Raw genomic sequence first — 19,357 nt, 5'->3', positions numbered from 1 at the left:
GGCCACAACGCCGCACAGCCCGGCGCCCCCCGCCACGCAGCCGGAGCCGCACAGCCCGGTGCCCCACGCCAGACCCCCCCGAGACCCTGAGGCCGGGTCCCCACCCTCCCGCCCCTTGTCTGATTTCCATGGTTCTGCCCCCCTTTAGGACCGTCTGGAATTCGGTCCTTGAGGGGGGGGTTCTGTCACGGTTTGGGTCTGCTTCTTGTCTTATTTTGTAGTTTTCATGTCTCTTGTGTTCCTGGGTAACTTCACTTCCTGTCTTCCCCTGTGATTGTCTGCCGTGCCTGATCGTTTCCACCTGTGTCCAATCACCTGCACCTCCCTTGTGTATTTAAGCCTTGTGAGTCTCTTGTCTTGTGTGGCGTCATTACATGTCGACGTTCTTGTGTCCTGTCAAGTCTGTGTTTTCAAATCCAGGTCCCTGTTTTTTTGTCTGTTTTGTTTTTGCCTTCTTCCTCCCCTATTTGGAGTGATTTTGAGTTTGAGTCCTCCCTCCTTGCCCTCGTACCCTCGGCGTGACAGTTTTGTATGTAGACCACTGTATGTGCAACTTTGTTGGTTGGGATTTACACTGTGTGCATTATTTTCGTGGGGAAAATAAAATATATTTCTTACCATGTATTTGTGTGTTCTGAGTACAAAAAAATATTCTAAAATAGTTTTTTTCTCCTGTCAGGTATTAGATAAGCAATTGGATGCAAAGTATTGCACCAGATAAACCAATAAGTACTGTGATCTTATATGTTGTGTTGTAATTGAAGTGTACTAGTTATAAGATAAAGACAAACAATAAGTGAATATAACATATTATCCATAGAGGCATAAAGCCAACATGTTTCTACATAGAATGCATTGGAATGTGAGGGAGAGATAAGACAGAGAGGGGTTTCAGGTTACAGCAGCAGTTATCTGGATGTGAAAAGAATGAAGAGGAGGAGATACTTTGAAGAAGTAGCCAATGACATTCAAATACATCCAAAAGACAGCCCCCTCGGGGGATTTAAAAAGCTGAGCTGGAGAAAGATCTGGCAGAATCCTCCTGTGAACCAATATTGATGGTCGTATGAGACTTGGACCAAGGGACTCCTTTATTTCGCGAAATATATTACTAATCACATTGTATTTCACTCTGTAAATTGTATTCCTCATCACTTTGTTTAGTAATTAAATACTTATTATATATTATTTTTTAAGTTCGAGCCAGGTGACTCTTTTGATTCATCGTAGTGTGATCTCCCTCGAGGGACTTCAGAACCCAACAATTCACACCCATAAATCATACAACAACAAAAAAGGAAAACCATGGGAACCAACTGCATTTAATTGGCTATGCCCCACACATGAGGATGGAAAAAGAAAGTAGCTTTGCTTTAGTAGCTGGTTTTGTCATCAGGTCAGCTACCATCTGGTCTGTTGGGCAATATTCCAAACATACTTTACAGTTGATCTCACAAAATGGCGTTTTATATCAATGTGCTTACATCGCTGTCTGCTGACTGGATTCTTGGCTAATGCAATTGTACCGTGGTTAATGGTTATCTTCAAAAATCTTAGGTACATCATACAGACAGTCATCAAGATGTTCAAGCAGTTGAGATCGGTAAAGACACTCTTGTGTGGTGGCGGCCAACGCCATATAATCATCATCTGCCCAATCTGCATCACTGTAAGCAAACAACCTCAGCTCATCAGATTTTCTGTAACCCAACATTTTGTCATTTGTGCCCTTCAAATATTTCAACGGATAATGCAGCTTTGGTTCACAAGGTATCGACCTAGGTCTACAATCCTGCATATCAAACCTGTCAAGCAGCTTGTCAACATAGCTTTGCTGTGACATGGTCACATATCTATTACACTGGTCAAAAGTTTTACCAAGAAAATTCTTCAGTCTGCCCAAATCTTTCATCTGGAACTTCACAGTTAGCATCTCTTTTTCTGCTTTTAAAACTCTATCATCACTGGCTGCAATAACCAGGTCATCAACCCAGATCAGTATGATCACCTTGTCATGTTCAGTTTCTCTCTTATAAACACAGTGAACGGCTGGGTTCTGTACAAACATTTTTTAACATAGATAGTCATGCAACATTCTGTTCCAGTTTCGACCTGATTGTTTAAGCCCATATAGTGACTTATCTAGTCTGCACACCATCTTCTCATTTGTCTGAGATTCTACATCATAATCCTCTGGCCGTTCCATGTAAATCTCACAATCAATTGGTGCATGTAGGAAAGCAGTTTTAACATCCATCTGATGTAGGATTAGATCCTCATGGGCAACTTTCTGCATCAACACTCTCACACTAGTCAGGTCGGCAGTAAGAGAAAACGTTTCTCCATAGTCTACACCAGGGGTGCCCATTACGTCGATTGCGATCGACTGGTCGCAAAGGCATTGTGGGTAGATTGCATGGCATTGAAAAAAAAGTTGGCGCCAGCATATCATCAGTCCTCACAATGACATCTGACCTGACCTTTCTCTGACACACGCGTCACTGCGCATGCACATACAACTGCGCTAAGTGCTGCAAAACTCTAGCAAGCTAGCGAGTAAGAAAGGGGATAAAAATGAGTGGAAAAGCTGGACCAAGTAAAAAGCCGAAGACCTACCACTACCATACAGAGTGGGAGGAGGACTTCTTTTTCACAATGTAATTTTCGAGGTGCATTTGCCTCATCTGTCAGTCTACAATTGCTTTACCGAAGAAGGGAAATGTGGAGCGCCACTTTTGGACTGTTCATAAAAACTATGACACCGAGTTCCCTCCGAAAAGCGAGCTGAGAAGGAGAAAGGTGAAGGAACTAAAATCCCAGCTGTCCGGACAGCAGTCATTTTTCACACGGCCAACTTCAAAGGCAAGGGCGGCCACTGAAGCATCGTTCCGGGTGAGTCACTTCATCGTTAAAAACAAGAAATCCTTCCAGGATGGAGAGATGGTAAAAGAAGCATTTGTTGAAGCAGCCGACTCGTTGTTCAGAGACTTTAAAAATAAACCAGAAATACTAGCTTCGATCAAAGCTCTCCAGCTATCAAGAAGTACAGTAACACGGCGCAGTGAAGCCATTGCTGAGGATTTGACCCAGCAACATTGGAAGGACATCGCAGATTGATGAAATTTTTTTTACAGAGTTGTATTGTGCAATATAAGTTGATGCAGTATTATAAAAATAATTCTCAATATATTTATAAATAATGTGTTATGCATTTTTAGTGGTCATTTTGACTCGGTCATGTCATAAGTAGCTCTCAGGTTGAAAAAGTGTGTGCACCCCTGGTCTACACCCATCTGTTGACTGTATCCCTTGGCTACATAGGCCTTGTACTTTTCAGATCCATCGACATTGGTTTTAAGAGTATACACCCATCTACCCCCCACTGCTTTCTTGCCCTCGGGTAAGGTGGTCAGAGTAAATGTGTTGTTATCCCTCAGTGCCTTCATCTCCTCATCCATTGCATCTACCCACTCTCTTGAGTTAGATGAAGTCACAGCATCTATGAATGTCTGGCGTATATTACAAACCATCATGTAGCAAAATCCCATAGAAGTCTGGCCTCCTCCTCTCTCTTGCAGGGCGTCTCTGTGGAGATTGGGGTTCTGGCTTGACCTCACCTGTCTGTAGACCTATCTGGCTTGGACCGGGCTTAGACTCTAGGATGTTATTCTGCTCGGGTTTGTCGAGGACAGGTCTGGTTGTGCAGGACTGCAGACCACTGTCATCAGTTTGCTGTCCCTCAACACAGGCCAGCTTACCAGTCTGTGCTTCATCACTTTCCTGCTATCAGGGTAGTGGACCATAGAGGCTGGACTGTTTTGTCATAACCAACAAAGATTCCTTTGTCAGATCTTGGCTCTAATTACCTCCTGTCCTGCCGGTAGGCGTAACACACAGTACCAAACATTTGCATCCTTGAGACATTAGGTCTTCTTCCTGTCAGCACAAAGTAAGGAGTCTCTCACCGCTGCTGTCTGGACTGCATATGGCCATAGCTCCTTGGCCAACTGGCTCTCCAAGAGCATACATCTAGCCATATCAAAAAGGGTTCTCCAGTTTACTTCTCCAGCTTCAAGACATCATCAAAATTACAGTGCCCAGAATCTTGTGCCACGTTTGAATATCAGGACAGCTCATACATTGATCGTCAGTTATTGTTTACTACAAACAGTCTATTATGCTCATGAATGGGGAAGCGTGTACCGTCTCTGTAGTGCAAGACGTTTTCTCCTTCCTTGAAGATCGCCATTGCCCCACTGGAAGTTGCAGCTCTCATGGAGAAGATGTCTTGGGGATACGAGGGGACGTAAAGCGCCTGCTTCAGTGTGGCACTGAGGCGCCACCCCCTGCTGTCAATCAGACACACCTCGACGTCTCCTCTATGCACCACGACCCCCGTGCAGCTCCACGCAGTGCCTCTTGGACTGGAATTGGTCATCGAAGCTCTTGAACTTCACCAGGTCAGTGATAATATGCGACGTCGCACTGGTGTCCACCATCAGGCCCTTTCTAGTGACACCGCTCCATGGCTCGCTGGTCACAAGCTTGAACACGAAGGTGTTATCATCCGTCTCCTTGGACAATCCATGCACGTTGTCCTGCTGCCGCTGTCGCAACCCCCTCGCCGTGCGGTACTCTCGCCCTGACTGTACCACTGTTGACCACGCTGACAGTCTCTTACCTTGTGACCTCTCCGGCCACAACGGAAACACACAATGTCCACGCTCTCTGTGCTGCGCGCATTTGTGCCTGCTGGGGCAGCCCTCTCTGGATGCGCACGGGCCCCCATGACATTGTCGTCGGCCGCAGCTGTGGGCATATTTTCAGTGCTCTCATAACTGCGCAACTTTCTCTTGAACTCCGCAAAAAGGAGAGTCTCATCACTTTGAATGATAAAAATGGAAAAAGGCTAAAATGATTCTGGCAGCCCCTTCAAAATCATTGCAACCAATAGTACATCGCTTAAAACCCCTCCAGCATTACGCAGCGCTGTGATTGAAGTCTTGGCACGTATAACATAATCAGTCACACTCTCACTATTAATCTTTTGCAAATAAGTCAGTTCTGTATACAGGCATACAACGCGGGGCTTACCTGTTACGTGGAGAACAGAGAACCCAGATCAAACTTATGGTGACTCACAGCTGGCAGGTTAGTGGAGGTCCACAGGCAGCAGGGTAGAGAACACAGGTGAGTCTCCAAAAAACACAAACAACTAGACGTGACAGGACTGGACAGGGCCAAGGAGATCTCGTAGAGACAAGCCCGGGCTGGTAACGCAGAGACGAAGCATTCAACAATAGTCTGACAGGGAGGTAGAGAAAACAGTGGCTAGAAGTAGTCAAACAAATTAACCAGTAAGCAGAAACAGGTGAGTGAAGAATCTGTGTAAGTTGATTGGTATGGGAAGCGGCTGTGGGCGTTTAGCGCGAGTGAAAGCATGAATGGGAATGAGGAGGTGTGTTAATCAATTTCAGCTGGATGTGTGTGTGTGGAAAGGCGGCAAAACAAGAAAGGAGGAGTCCGGATCATGACACTACCCTCGCCTGCATAATAGTCCCGCAAAATCCTGAGCGCTCCACGCCCGCCATCCGCTGCCTCTCGCATGACCAGAGACTAAACTTTTATCATCAAGGAATTGGATCAGTTCCGCGTACGCTTCCGCTTTCTTTGTTGCATCCTCAGTCAGTGCATTTTCTTCCACGCCATTGGCGGGCCGATTCAAAATTGTGTCCTTCAGTGGCCCAAAAACGTAGTCTCCCACAGTTCATAGTTCTTTTCATCTCCGTCAAACACAATACGCGGCCAACGTGAACTTGTAGGCTCATGGTGCTGGCAATCCAATCCGTGAGACATGCATGCACAAACGTCAAACGCATCTGGCCCCATAATCTGTTAAACAGAGCTTGACTGCTAGATATACCGACCGAATGTATGGAGGACAAATAACAATTAGACTCTGCAGGATCTGAGTAAACACTTAAGCCGACTTTATTTTGTGCAGGTGCATCATCTTGTATAGCGTCACATGACTCACACCTGAAATACATCAGCAATAAAATAAAATCAATGCATAATTCCCGGGGGGTTCGAATGCTAAATGCTTAGTGCATGTGTGTGTCTCTTTCAAAACCTTCCCTTCCATTTTCATGGGAAGGGGGGGCACTTTTGGTCTTCACCCTCAGAGCTGAGCGTCATTTCTCGCTTTCCTCCTTTTACTGGCCAGGGAACTTGGCGCTCTATCCCACGTGGGTCCGGATCGATTCCATTGGCTCTGACGATTCCATAGAGAGGCAGACCTAGAATTTTGCCGGGAAACAGCTGAGATGAAAATTGCATGTCCGCCCTGTGCGTGAAGTGGCCGTGAGGCCTCCACTAAAGTCCCTCTTTATTTGTTCTGCTTTACTCAATCAAAGTAAAACCTTTACATATATATTGTCAACACACTAGGCTAACATAAAAGAGACTTCCAGGCTTTGTCCTTTATGTTTAATGGGGGTAAAGCCCCTGTTAGTAGTTTTTTTCCCAAGCGAAACTGAGGTCTGGCAATTTAACAAGGTACCTGTTAAATTGCCAGGGTACTGTAGTCCAAAAACCCTGACACAACCGACACCACCATTGCAGTGACTACGGACATGTTCACAACGGGCAATTGACCGACAGATGCCAAGTGCATGGTGTTCTGTGTTGACTGTCTAACAACGAAAAGTAAAAGAAGACCAAGAATACAGTGTATAACTATCCTCTTCCTGCTCTATCCTTCTCAATTCTCTACATTAGTATTAGATTCCAGTTTCTGAAAACTATGAGGCCGTTGTTAGCCTGGGAGGGTAATGAGGCGGTGGTTAATCCAGCAGACATCCTATAGCAGCTGGGATGATTTCTAGAAGAGATCAAAAGGGGGAATTGTGAGATGTATGTTCCTGTTTGTGTGATTTTTACATTTATTTTTCTATAGAGCAGATTTTGTGACGATGCAGGAAATGACAATGTAACCATATTAGGCAAATATGGTAACTGGGAGATGAAGGAGTATAGGAAGCATGAAGATAAATCACTATCTGACACAGTGCTCCTAACACAGAATGGTACAGAGGGAGATGTCAGGAACTTAGGCTACAGCGGTGTGGGAACAGCAAACATCCATCTGTTACAGTCTGACTGCTTTTGTGGTCGAAATTTTAAAAGTTTTAAAAATGATTCAGGGGAGGGGAGGGAGGTAGCGACTCTGACAAGGCTCTCGCAGCGTGTCAGATTACGGGGTGGACTTATGCACTCTGCCTGCAGATAGTTTGTGGAATTCTGACTCTTTCTTCGACGCTTTTCTTCATGATGAGCTAGCAGCCCCAGAGCTGCTCCCTGATCCAGACTCTCTCGTGAACCTTTCTATGCGAATAGATAGCTGGTTACGAGATAGAAGCCGGGAGAGAGCATCAGCCCCCCCAATCCTTCGCAAACTGGAAGTGTCCGGCTTTCCAACCAAATAGACACTAGGGGTGCAGCAGAGTCTTTCCGGAATTATCCGAAGCCTCCCGAAGTGGATAGACCGCAGTCCATGGACCTTGGAAGGGCTAGGATAAGCCCTGCTGACCGGGAGAGGCGATTTAGCAGCCGCAGCTTTTTATATTGTGGTACTCCCGGCCATTACATCTGCACCTGCCCACTAAAAGAGCAGGCTCATCAGTAGAGGCAGGAATGCTGGTGGGCCAAACTGAGACTCCCTGGTCTTCTATTACCTCTTCCTATTCCTCAATTCTCCTGTGGGGGGCCCTATCCAACACCATCAGAGTGGTCAGTGATTCCGGGGCGGATGAGAGCTTCATTGACTCCGCTCTAGTCCAGCAACTGGGCATTTCTACCTAACGCCTCTCCACTCCGATAGAGGCTCGAGCCTTGGACGGCCGTGCCCTTGGCAAGGTGACGCTCTGTACCATTCCAGTGGTTCTATGCATCTCTGGCAATCATGACAAACCCATCCGTTTTTTACTTATAAGTTATCCTCACGTACCTGTGGTTCTAGGCCAAAAAGGGCTGGAGCTCCTTCTGCCACGCTCACTGTTTGGGGGCTGCACAACACCCATCGGGTTAACCCTAACCCGGCATCTGGGTACTCCTCTGACTTGTCATCTGTTCCGGCCGAATACAAGGACCTGCGGGAAGTCTTCAGCAAGTCCCGGGCGACGTCTCTTCCCCCGCACCGGCCCTATGATTGCGCTATTGATCTTTTCCCTGGCACTTACCCCCCCCCCCCCCCCCCCCTAGGGGGCGTCTCTATTCCGTGTCTGGTCCAGACCAAGGCCATGGAGGCCTATGTGGAGAGCTCTATAGCGGCAGGAATTATCCAGCCATCTTCGTCCTCTGCCGGAGCGGGGTTCTTCTTTGTGGACAAGAAGGATAAATCCCTACGCCCCTGCATTGATTACAGGGGTCTGAATGACTTCACGGTCAAGAACCGCTTACCCGCTTCCACTCATCTCCTCAGCCTTCGAGCTTCTTCAGGGGGCGACGGCCTTCTCCAAACTGGAACTGCGCGATACCTATCATCTGGTTCAGATCCGGGAAGGGGACGAGTGGAAGACGGCTTTCAACACTGCTTAGGGTCATATCTAGAATATCTAGTGATGCCCTTCGGCCTGACCAACGCCCCTGCAGTGTTCCAGGCACTGGTCAATGACGTATTCCAGGACATGCTGAACCAGTGCATGTTTGTGTACCTGGGCGACATCCTGGTATTCTCCCGTTCTGCCCAGGAGCATGTTGCCCACATCCGCCAGGTGCTCCAGCGCCTCCTAGAGAACCAGCTCTTTGTCAAGACAATTTTTTTTTACCAAGGTCCGCTTTCTCTGGTCTCCTGAAGCGGCTCGTGCTTTTGCAGACCTTAAGCAGTGTTTCACCTCTGCCCCCATCCTGACCCCTCTTACCAGTTTGTGGTGGAAACGGCCGCCTCGGAAGTGGGGGTGGGAGCGGTTCTGTCCCAGCGCTCAGCCCTCGACCAGAAACTGCACCCCTGCGCTTTTCTGTCCCACAGGCTCAGTCCAGCAAAGAGGTTGACGTTGGCAACAGGGAGTTGTTAAGGGAATTTTCCAAGGTTGACAAATGTTCATGTTCGGAAAATGCGGAATTTCGTATATTTTCCTGCAGTCCAGTTGGAGGCGGTAATGCAGTGAAAGCTTTTTAAAATGTTGTTGTTAAACAACAAAATAAAAAGAGTATATACAATCATTACATGTTTCAGAAAGGCTCTGCCTCAAATTGAGCAAGAACGTAATCAAATCAACTAGGATAACGATAGAATTAAACAAAAATAATCATCATGAATATAAGTGATATCTCATTTGAACTTTAAGCATTGAAAATATGTTTATTTCAAATAAATCTAATTCCGAATATTTATGGTTACCATTGCACCATAATTGTTAGTTAAAACTAGGGAGAAGACTTCAACTCCCACACTGCATTGCCTCCCAGACCATCCGGTGACGTGGCGTCCGGCGGCGCTGTTGGCGGGCAGAACCGGGTCGGTGTTGGTTGTTAGCGACGCCGAGGCTATTGTGTTATTCGGTAGCTTAACACATTGGGGGTAAAACTCTACCCGAAGTACGCCACTCGTCCCCGGGGCAGTTGTGTGTCGCAACTTGTGTGTAATCAGGGTGCTTTCGCTCGAGCCTACCACGAGCCCACACAACCGCTCCGAAGCATTCTCTCCAAAGGTAAGGCTCCCGTTAGGTTAGCTAACGTTAGCTAGTAGCGGGGAGAACGCGCCAGCCATGTTGCCCTGTGCGTGTAGGGGAGGTGTGTGCTTGCGGGGGGGGGGGGTTGCCCGCTCCGGCGTTTGGTGAAATGCAAAACATTCCGTGCATATGAAGATCAACAATAATTTCTGGAATGTCCCTCCCCCCTTATGCACTGAGTGTGTAAATGTTGTGCGCGAGGCTAGACTGTATGACATGCATGGTGACAAAATGCTGCTTGGACGCTTCTCTTATGCAATTGCCGCCCGGGGCAGAGGGGCTTTGTGTGCTACTACTGTAACTCGAAAACCCTTTTCTTTCAGGAACAACGTTAATTTGCACACAGTCGTTCAGTTTTTTTTTGCGGGTGCCGCGCTATTTTTTTTCTTCCGTGGCTGCTGTCTGCAAATCACGCGCGTGGTTATTCCGTAGAAATGGAGGAGGGGGAGGGAGATCCTTACCTTCTTCCACAACCACTGAACGTTACGTTAATGGAGAAGGGTCGTCAGCACTTGTTGTCTTGAACCATGGGGAATTTTCATGCACTGATTTGTTCTGTTTTTTTAATCGATTCATAGCGTAAATGCATGTGTGCGCGTTAAGGTAAACACAGCGCTCTCTGATGTATTGCTATTGCTCTTTAGTCTGTTTTTGTGTGGGGAAGTAGCCTCTACACATTTGCACGTGGCACCAAGTTGTCTCTAATGAATACAGACTGAGGTAGATTTCAGCTCGTGTTAACTGGGTCCACGTTTCAGGGAAGTTGAAAAGTCCCATTGTCTCAGTGTTTTTGGGTGACAGTGGCGCAGGGTGCGCCAGGAACCGCAGGGATGGCGGTTCGAATCCCCGCTGCCCCGTGTCGAAGTGTCAGAACATGGCTCCCAGCGTGAGGGATGAGTTTAATGCACAATATATTTTCCCTAAGGAGATCAATAAAGATTTATTTTTTTCTAGTTTATATGTCAAAGCAAAATATTGGATTATACCACATGGTAAAAAAAAACAACCTGCCCCCAGGTGTGCTCAACACTGGGTATCTCATACCCAGTGTTTTTTTGTATTTACACTCTGCAGCCAACATTAGTTCTTAATAGCCAGAGATTCTGTGCCAAGCTGGAGGGGAAAATGTCTTCGGTTAAAGCTGCAGATGCACTGATCCGACCTCTTCAATACGATCCTTAGGCTGTAAGTAGCGGTGCAACAGATCCTAAATCTTTTTGCTTGGATCAGCACAAAAGGCAGCAGATATGACCTCTTGGAGATCCCTGATCACATTGTTTTTTCTGTCGATACGAATTACTTATCAATGATGATCAATCCTAGCAGATCTTCTTTTTTTTGGTCAAAACTGTTCATTTTTTGTCAAAGCCCCACTAAGCCTTTTAACTTCTCCGAGGGGTATTCAGTTAAAATGAAACCAGGGTCGTTCAAAGGGTCGTATCCTCATGCAACAGTCCGGAACACTCAAATAGTCTAACTTGCGCTGTAATTTATTTCCATATATATTTAAGTTGTATTAACAGCATATGTATGTAGTAAACGACTCCCTGTCTAATCAAATCCAAGTGAATACAGACTCAACAATATGTATTCTGTTAAATTTTCAAATACGGGGTAAAACGTTATTCGCAAGGTAGAAACCACTTGTTTTACCTCCATTCCACTGTGTTTACATCATATTTGGACATATGTGGAAATTTTGGGTTGATTTAACAGTATTTTCCATTTCAAATATGACAAACCATACAAATTAGTTTCATTTTTGACTCAATTGTTAGGGAAGACCTTTTTATTTTTTCATTGAACAACAAAAACATGAACGTTGAAAAAGCCCATTCCAGATGACCCCCACTCCCCAAAAACCTGCACTTGTATGTGTTTTAAATTGCATTCTAATTTCTCAGCCTGTTTTTGAAAACCGCGAGTTGGGATCCTTACGGCCCCGAATAATAATCAAGGTCAGTGTCAGAGGGGACTTAAACACCTTCATTTTGCACTCCCGTGGCGTGCAAACAGGTTTTGTGTTAACATTTCTGGCAAACAATGTTCCCAACTTGCTGCATTCAGGGTCTAGCTGAGCTAGGCTTGCATAGTCTTATCAGTTCCCCACTAAATGCTTTTGCAAAAATAAAAGTAAAAATCCCAGGATTCACTTCACATGGAGAGTTTCTGGGTGCGTGTGAGATTTAGTCTGATAAATGTTTTTGCTTTGGTTAGACATTATTTATCATGAGAGCCAGTGGTATCAGAGCCGTTGATGGTTTTCTAGTGGCACATACTTTTTAAGTTCTTAATGTTTTGGATTGACTGACATTGTCTTAAAGTAATGGTCGTTTCTCCTACTTTGCCATTATATGGATTAAAACAGTAGTCGAATAAGCATGTTCACTGTATAGAACGCAACTGATGGTTCCCTATGTCATCATGAAATGTAAAAACAAAGAAATGATTCAAAATAAATATTTGTTAACCAGAATCAGACCCTGACAAAGAAGAGACTCCCCAACAAGTTCTACAATTTAGGGTTCAACAGGATGTTTCTGAATGATTTGTGCAAACCCACAGCTTTTTCCCTGGTCTTCATGTATGAAATGAATCCAGTGCCCCCCCCCCCCCCCCTGTTTTAATGGTAGGGGAAAGACTGCTGTGTGATGAAATGTCTCTAAATGCCATGAACCTTAAACACTTGCTTGCTGTGCACCAGTGAGGGTGCGTCTCCTCACACGGCCGTGATCAGCTTGCTTGGTCTACCTGCCAAAATGTCTGCTGGTGTTCAACCACCCCACAGTGTTTCAGAGCCACTGCATTGCTCCTAGCACCCCCCTCCCCCCGTCACCCCCTGGATTTGGCTTCTTTTATCTCTCCCCAGGCCTGACGTGGCGCCCCTTTGATCTCGCTTAGACAAGAAGCCCAAGAAAACATAGTTTTCCCCGATTGAATAAATTGAAGGAGTTCTAGAGTGGTGCTGAGGTTCATATCTTCTTTAATGCTCAATGTGTTCCATCCTCCTCACTCACTGATGGCAATGAATCCACTTTTGCCACCAATAATGCCCTTAAGCAGATCAGATAGTTTCTTAATGTTAATGGAATGCCAAGATGATATTGAACATGTCTTCATAGATATAGACAGTCGTGTTTTTAACAATATGCAAACAATTTTGCAATAAATCTGTTTCTGTCAACTAATATCTACAATTTGTAACTTCGTACTGAATTCAATTCTAATCCCGTCGCCCAGACCTAACTTGTCCCAGGCAGCCAATCAAATGGAGGAGAAGGCGGGGATCACAGCAACATGGTAGATGTTAGCGTTTTTCCATTACATGGAACTATTTCATTATTCTCGTACGACAGCGGGAGATTGACGTCTACATTGAGTTGTTTACATGTCCGTGTACACCCTCCCGTTCTATTGAGGGGTGGCACATGTTTCAAACGGAAGTAATTTAAGGTTTCCTTTCCTATAGAACCGGTCTATACCTTGTTCTTCTTTTAAACAAAAAGTACACAATGTCATTTGTGTCTCTACGTGGTCCCCCGTTTACTGTTCTCCACTCTGTATCCCACACGGCGGAGTTCTGCCCCGCTGCCCACACACAGGTGAGCATGTCCCCCACCAGCCGACAGAGCGTGTGTCATCTCCTGCTAATCTGTGTGTGGATGATGTTACACAGCAGGTGGTCGGGGTTACTGTTGGCCAAGTATCATTAGACTCATCATGTTTTGTTCCTTGGCTTTTTGCACGACCTTTTATCGGAGTTGGATCTTAGTGAGCTCATCGCTGTCCACTAGGGCGGTCAATAATCTACATTCAATTAGTTGTTAAAAACAGGTATTCGAATGTAAAAAAAAGAAACGTGGCGCGACTACTGTACTGACTTTATATTGCATGAATAAAATAGACAGGCTACAACAGCTTCATGCACTGGTTTGATTTTTTGTCGTTTCATGCCAAGGAAAAGTTGTTTACTTGTTTACCGCACACAGCTTGCTCGGAGCATTCATTGTCGGTTCTATAAACTTCAATCAATGCTAATTATATTTGTTCCAATCACTGAATGAAGCCTGTCATATTTGGGACATGCTTGCACAAAACTCTTGATCAGCCCTGAGGATTTCTTTATTGTTGTCGTTTAGAGAGAGAGAGAGAGAGACCTATACAAGTTATGTCTCGTATGCATTTGTCCTGTTATTGACGTGTGTAAACGCACAGCCTATGGAATTCCTCAATGAGGATAGACGCTGCAGAATCATGCCTGCAGGACTCTCAGGCTGGATGTGACGTATGTCTCCTCTGCTGTGACTGCAGCTGGGTGCATCCTTTCACGTCAGTCTCCAGATAAAACCAGACCAGGTCGCTGGTCGCTTTTGACAAAAAGTTGCCACGGCGTTTTGGAAAGTCAATCTACCAAAACAAAGAAGGAGCCTGCACATGCGCATATCTTAAGTCATAATTTGACTTCCTAACCCTTTTTTTGTGGCGGAAATGGGCTTCAATAGCAACCAGATATTCAAATATGTGTGTGTGTTTCTTTAAGCTAATATTCAAATGTCATTTTTTGAGTTGAATTTTGACAGCTCTACTGTCCACACAGATTGTGGTTCAAACTGTAATTTACCTCTTGCTCTACCGCTATCTAGTAAATCATAATCCCCTTTTCTCTCCGCCTGCTATCTCTTGGATCCACCAGAGTGCCCTCTTAAGACGACAAGCTGGCGACCGTAGCAGGGAAGAAGGGCAAGAAGGCTGAGGAAGAGGAGCAGCCTGCAGCCGCAGATGTAGCACCTCCACCACCAGCAGCAGCAGCAACAACAACAGCTGCAGCACCTGCAGCACCAGCGGCTGCTGCTGCAGGTGCTGCAGCACCACCAGAGGAGGAGGAAGAGGAGGAGTATGTGGTGGAGAAAGTGTTGGACCGCCGAGTGGTGAAGGGCAGAGTGGAGTTTCTGCTGAAATGGAAGGGCTTCTCTGAGTGAGTACAAGTCTACTGATACGTTGGGCTCTTGTCTTGAAGTCCTTGAACTAAATCATCTTTTGTTCCGTTACCGTCTTCAGTGAGGATAACACGTGGGAGCCCCATGATAATTTGGACTGCCCCGACCTCATCGCCGAGTACATGCAGAAACACAAAGAGAAGGAGGAGAAGAAGAAGGAGGGCAAGAGGAAAATCGTCAGTGAGACCTCAGGGGACTCGGAGGAGCGAGGGAGCAAGAGGAAGAAAGAGGAGGTGAGCAAAGGCACCTAAAACACAAACCTATTTGAAACAATGAATTTACACACCTAGCTTTGGTCATGTGTTACCTTGTTGTCTCCAGAGTGAGAAGGCCCGAGGTTTTGGCAGAGGCCTGCAGCCGGAGAGGATAATTGGCGCAACAGACTCCAGTGGGGAGCTGATGTTCCTCATGAAGTGGTGAGCCTTTATTTTTTACTTCTGTCTGACGTTTTGTACTCTAGCAGTGGTGGAATGTAGCCGAGCACCTTCACGGTGCTCAGGTACAGGCGCCGTAAGGCCTCTTGCAATATATTGACTTACAACATAACATATGGAAATGAGCCCTGCAATATATTATGTTGCGTTGATCGTGCTTGTCTGTCATCTTGCCTGCATTCTTTGTCAAGGGCTGAGGCAGCGTCCACACACACACTAACACACACACACACACACACACACACACACACAGTCTACAGCCAGTCTACAGCCAGTTAGGATTAACAAGTCCAAATGCCCTTGGTTTTGAAGCCTGAATCTTCAACTCCAGTGTAGGATCATTTTGGCTTTAAGCCAAACGAGCTGTTCTGTCGACTTGTTTAAAAACAGTCGCAACAAAAAGGGGCAACGCAACTAAATTAAAATCTCTTCTAAAACACAACCATCCTCCCTGTCTTTCAAACTGGGAACAACAACAACTGTGGGTTCCTTCAGACTGCAGGTGCGCGTCTCTGTCCAGGAGGGCCATGCGCAGGGCCCTGTGCAGGCTGATTGTCGGCACACACCTTTACGGTGAACCCATTTTAACCGCATCACACCCGGTCTGTGTACCCTGCACTCATCATGGATCTATTTTATTTATTCAGGATATATTTTATATATATATTTTCTTCTTCTGTGTTGCACCTGCTGCAATCAGGATGTCAATAAATTGAGAAACGGAACATCATTCTAACATTAATGCTTTTCAATATATCTCGCATATCTAGTTCCTGCACAATAAGGATACATCAAACCAATTAACTAATATATACACTTAGAGACACAATATATATACTTTATAATTATACCCATCCCTAGTGGATAATTGTAATTGTTTTGGAATTCTCATTGTTCAAATACTACTAATTTTCTCACTTTCATGTATAGGCCGAGATTTCACAAAATGTTTGGTCATGGAAATTGTCATGGATATAAATTGTTCTAAAAGTGTGTGAACCGTGAAGAGATCCCCCTCACTATGAGTTAAAGGCCTGGCCCGCGTTCGCTCGAAATGGGCAGTATCTGGCCCAAACATGACATGAGTTTGACACCCCTGATCTACAGGACCGTGTTATCGCAGTAATGATTGGAGTCAGAGTTGGCTGTCCACTCACAGTCAGAGTGGGCATTAACACGGAGTTTCCAAAGTTAACCATCAGTCTGTGTCAGTGAAGTCTTAAGTCTTAAGAGAAGTAGTTCAGTGTTTGTTGGGGTTGATCTTCAGGTGGTGAGCGGACATCCACACAGAGATGTCAGTCAGACAGGCAGAGATCCGTGCCGCCACCTGAGCGTCCGAGTGGGAGAAGGAGAGAATTAGTTGGGTGTCATCAGCATAGCTGTGGTAGGAGAAACCATGTGAGTGAATGACGGAGCCGAAAGACTTTGTTAGGCCCCCCCCCCCCCCGCCCATCCATCAGCAGCGCCCCGCAAAGCTGTTGACCAAGGGAAATCACCATTCCACACAGGGAAGAGCCCTGCTTGAACTGCACTAACTTAAAATCCGGCTAAGACTCAACACTGGGGAACTCCTGCAGGGACTGAGATGAAATGTGTAAATATCAGAGAGAGAGAAACTCTTTGTATTTATTGTTGGAGGGTATTATGATGATGATGATGATGATGAGGAATTGCCATTATCTAACACTTCCTTCTTTTGCTTTTCCTCCCTCGACTCTCCCCTCCTTTGCTTTTTTTCTCTCAACTCCGCCTTCTGGTATCTGTCTCTTTTTCTCTTCCCTTGTTTTTGTCTCCTGAATTAAAATGAACAGGAAGAACTCCGACGAGGCTGATCTGGTCCCTGCCAAGGAGGCCAACGTCAAATGTCCCCAGGTGGTCATCTCTTTCTACGAGGAGCGTCTAACCTGGCACTCTTATCCCACGGAGGAGGAGGAGAAAAAAGAGGAGGAGAAAAAGGACTAGCTGAGTGGTGGTGGTGGAGCAGCAGCAGGAGGAGGTGGCGCAAATACGAAAAAGAAAAGGCAGTTTTGAGATGAGGGGCAGGAAACAAACCAATGCTTAGTTTATTCTAGTAACAGAGGTGGAGAAAGTCCCACCTGGTTGGGATGGAACTGCCAACGTAGCTGACCAAGGAGAAGGGGTTTGTTTTGTTGCCCTGAAAGGAGCGCTCTCCTCCTTACCTGTCTCTCGCCGGAAAATGTAAAAAATGGTTTTCTTTGTACCGCCCTGGTTTCTCATTTATTTTCTACGTGATGCCGCTCTCATCAGTACTCACACGGCGTCCGTACATTTCACCCATCTGACGTGGACGGTTTGTTAAGACGGGTCGTACTTCTGGTGAAAAGACGTAAAACAACCCGACGTTCAAATGTCGCTCTGCCTCTTTAATCATTCTTATTGAAACTACCAAACTAAGTCAAACTATTAGTCCGAGGTTTCATGCTCTGTGGAAGCAGCTCTAAGTCCACAGTGTTTGTTTAGTGGGGAGCAGAAGGACGTGTTACACAGGTAGTGAGGTTATTCAAGTGTACAGACTCCCAAATCATTCCATTTCATGGAATCCCTTTTAAATGCAACTAAGGACCCCACCAGGCAGGGAGTCGCTTTCCATTAAGATTATTGCAGACTATTCTCACAGAAAGACTTCCAACAACTAGTGTGGGCACCAAAACACTGCGTAGTGTTATTGACACAGTCTCCTTCTGGTTTCCTTCCTCTAATTAACTGCTTTAACGCATTGGTAATCAAATGGAGGGTTTTATAAAAGCTACGTGGCTTTTTTCAGTTGTTAAAAGCACTTATTTTATAAAGATTGTGTGCTTGACATACTGAGCTGTAGCATATAGCTTATCTTGGCGCCCCCCCCAGTTTGAGTGAAGGGTGTCTCGAGCTGTTGTTTGCCGTAATATGTGCTCTCAGCCCCCTACAGCGACCTGGTAGAAACCTCCTTGTAAAAATAAATATATCGCTGCCTTTTTACTGCTGATAAGAGTTGATCAGGAGCACGTCAAATCCTCATTTCCACTCTTCAGTTTTAAATCCACACACACACACACGGGTGTGTGTTTTGTTTTTTCCTACCGTCTACTTGAGACACGGCCATTCAGCACGCTTCAGCTCACCTCACTGTGTAACACGTTTTCTTTTTATGATATCTGCTTAAATTTCATGTGTTGAGTGTTGCCCAGGCGGTGCCTATTTCTCTGTTTACTGTATTAAAATTAGCATAGTTGCTTTCTCTGTTAGCAGACCCAGGGTCAGCTGGTTCAGATCCCATTTCTGCAGCTGGAGACACTAGAGAACTAGTGGATCAGTTCATTTCCACTGGCTAGAATTTCGAGTGCAGCAGCTTTTCAAAAAATAATTGAATCACTTGAATGAGCCCCTAATCCTCAGACAGGTGGTGGAAGATACCTTCAAACTCAAGTTCCAAAGAAAGTTAAACACGCCACTACAAGCTGTGTAAGCATATCAAAACCACTGAGCGTACGTCACAGGACGACGAGAGCGTGTCCTCGTTCACCTTGTGTTTTAATACAAGACAATTTTGGATGTTATTTCTTCATGTACATCAGTATTAGGAGCATAACGCCCCGCACCCGGACTGCCTTATGTTTGGAAGGGATTGAATCGGCTGCTCCTAGGTCTGCCAGTTAGCTTTTCTATATCGTCCCTGAAGTGTTTCTCTGTATCTAGGGGATGAGCGCGTATCGTCCTGTTGCATGTCTGAGTTTCCCTTTGCGACATCACGGTTATGGCCAATCTAATTTTTACTTGTCTGTTTTTGATCAATAAAGGGTTTTTCGTAGCAGTTTGTTCTGCTGTGCTGTTTTACTCATGCACAATGATTCATTTGTTACTCCTACCATAGATTATTATAAATTCTTTATGAACAATCTGTCTTTTGAACTCTTCATTAGATCCAGAATGCTGCAACGTGTATTAACAAAGATGTAACCCATAAATTACCCTCCATGTTAAACAACAAAATGGTTTTAGAGTATTTCTTGCCTCATGGTATTTTCAATTGTCATGTGTTAACTTACATGAACCAGCACCAGTAATGAATCAACTTTAAGTACATCATCACCTGTATGTATGCCCTCCAAATTAAGGCTGGGTTCATTCCTCAGCTTCAATGACATCTCAGTATAGACGGATGCATTCAAAGAGGCTGCCAAAACGCTACCAAATT

The 19,357-nt window shown here is 45.4% G+C and overlaps 1 protein-coding gene across 1 annotated transcript; it reads left to right on the top strand.

Moving 5' to 3' along the window:
• Positions 1-9,486: 9,486 nt before the first annotated feature.
• Positions 9,487-18,973, top strand: cbx1a (chromobox homolog 1a (HP1 beta homolog Drosophila)). Its single transcript, XM_062566078.1, has 5 exons — positions 9,487-9,710; positions 14,425-14,706; positions 14,790-14,961; positions 15,050-15,144; positions 16,974-18,973. The coding sequence occupies exons 3-5, from the start codon at positions 14,851-14,853 to the stop codon at positions 17,122-17,124; spliced, it is 357 nt and encodes a 118-aa protein (XP_062422062.1). The 5' UTR covers positions 9,487-9,710; positions 14,425-14,706; positions 14,790-14,850; the 3' UTR covers positions 17,125-18,973.
• Positions 18,974-19,357: the final 384 nt, after the last annotated feature.

Source organism: Pungitius pungitius, chromosome 12 (assembly GCF_949316345.1).
Source record: "Pungitius pungitius chromosome 12, fPunPun2.1, whole genome shotgun sequence".
Taxonomy (NCBI): Eukaryota; Metazoa; Chordata; class Actinopteri; order Perciformes; family Gasterosteidae; genus Pungitius; species Pungitius pungitius.
This window is presented reverse-complemented; position numbering and strand designations above follow the sequence as displayed.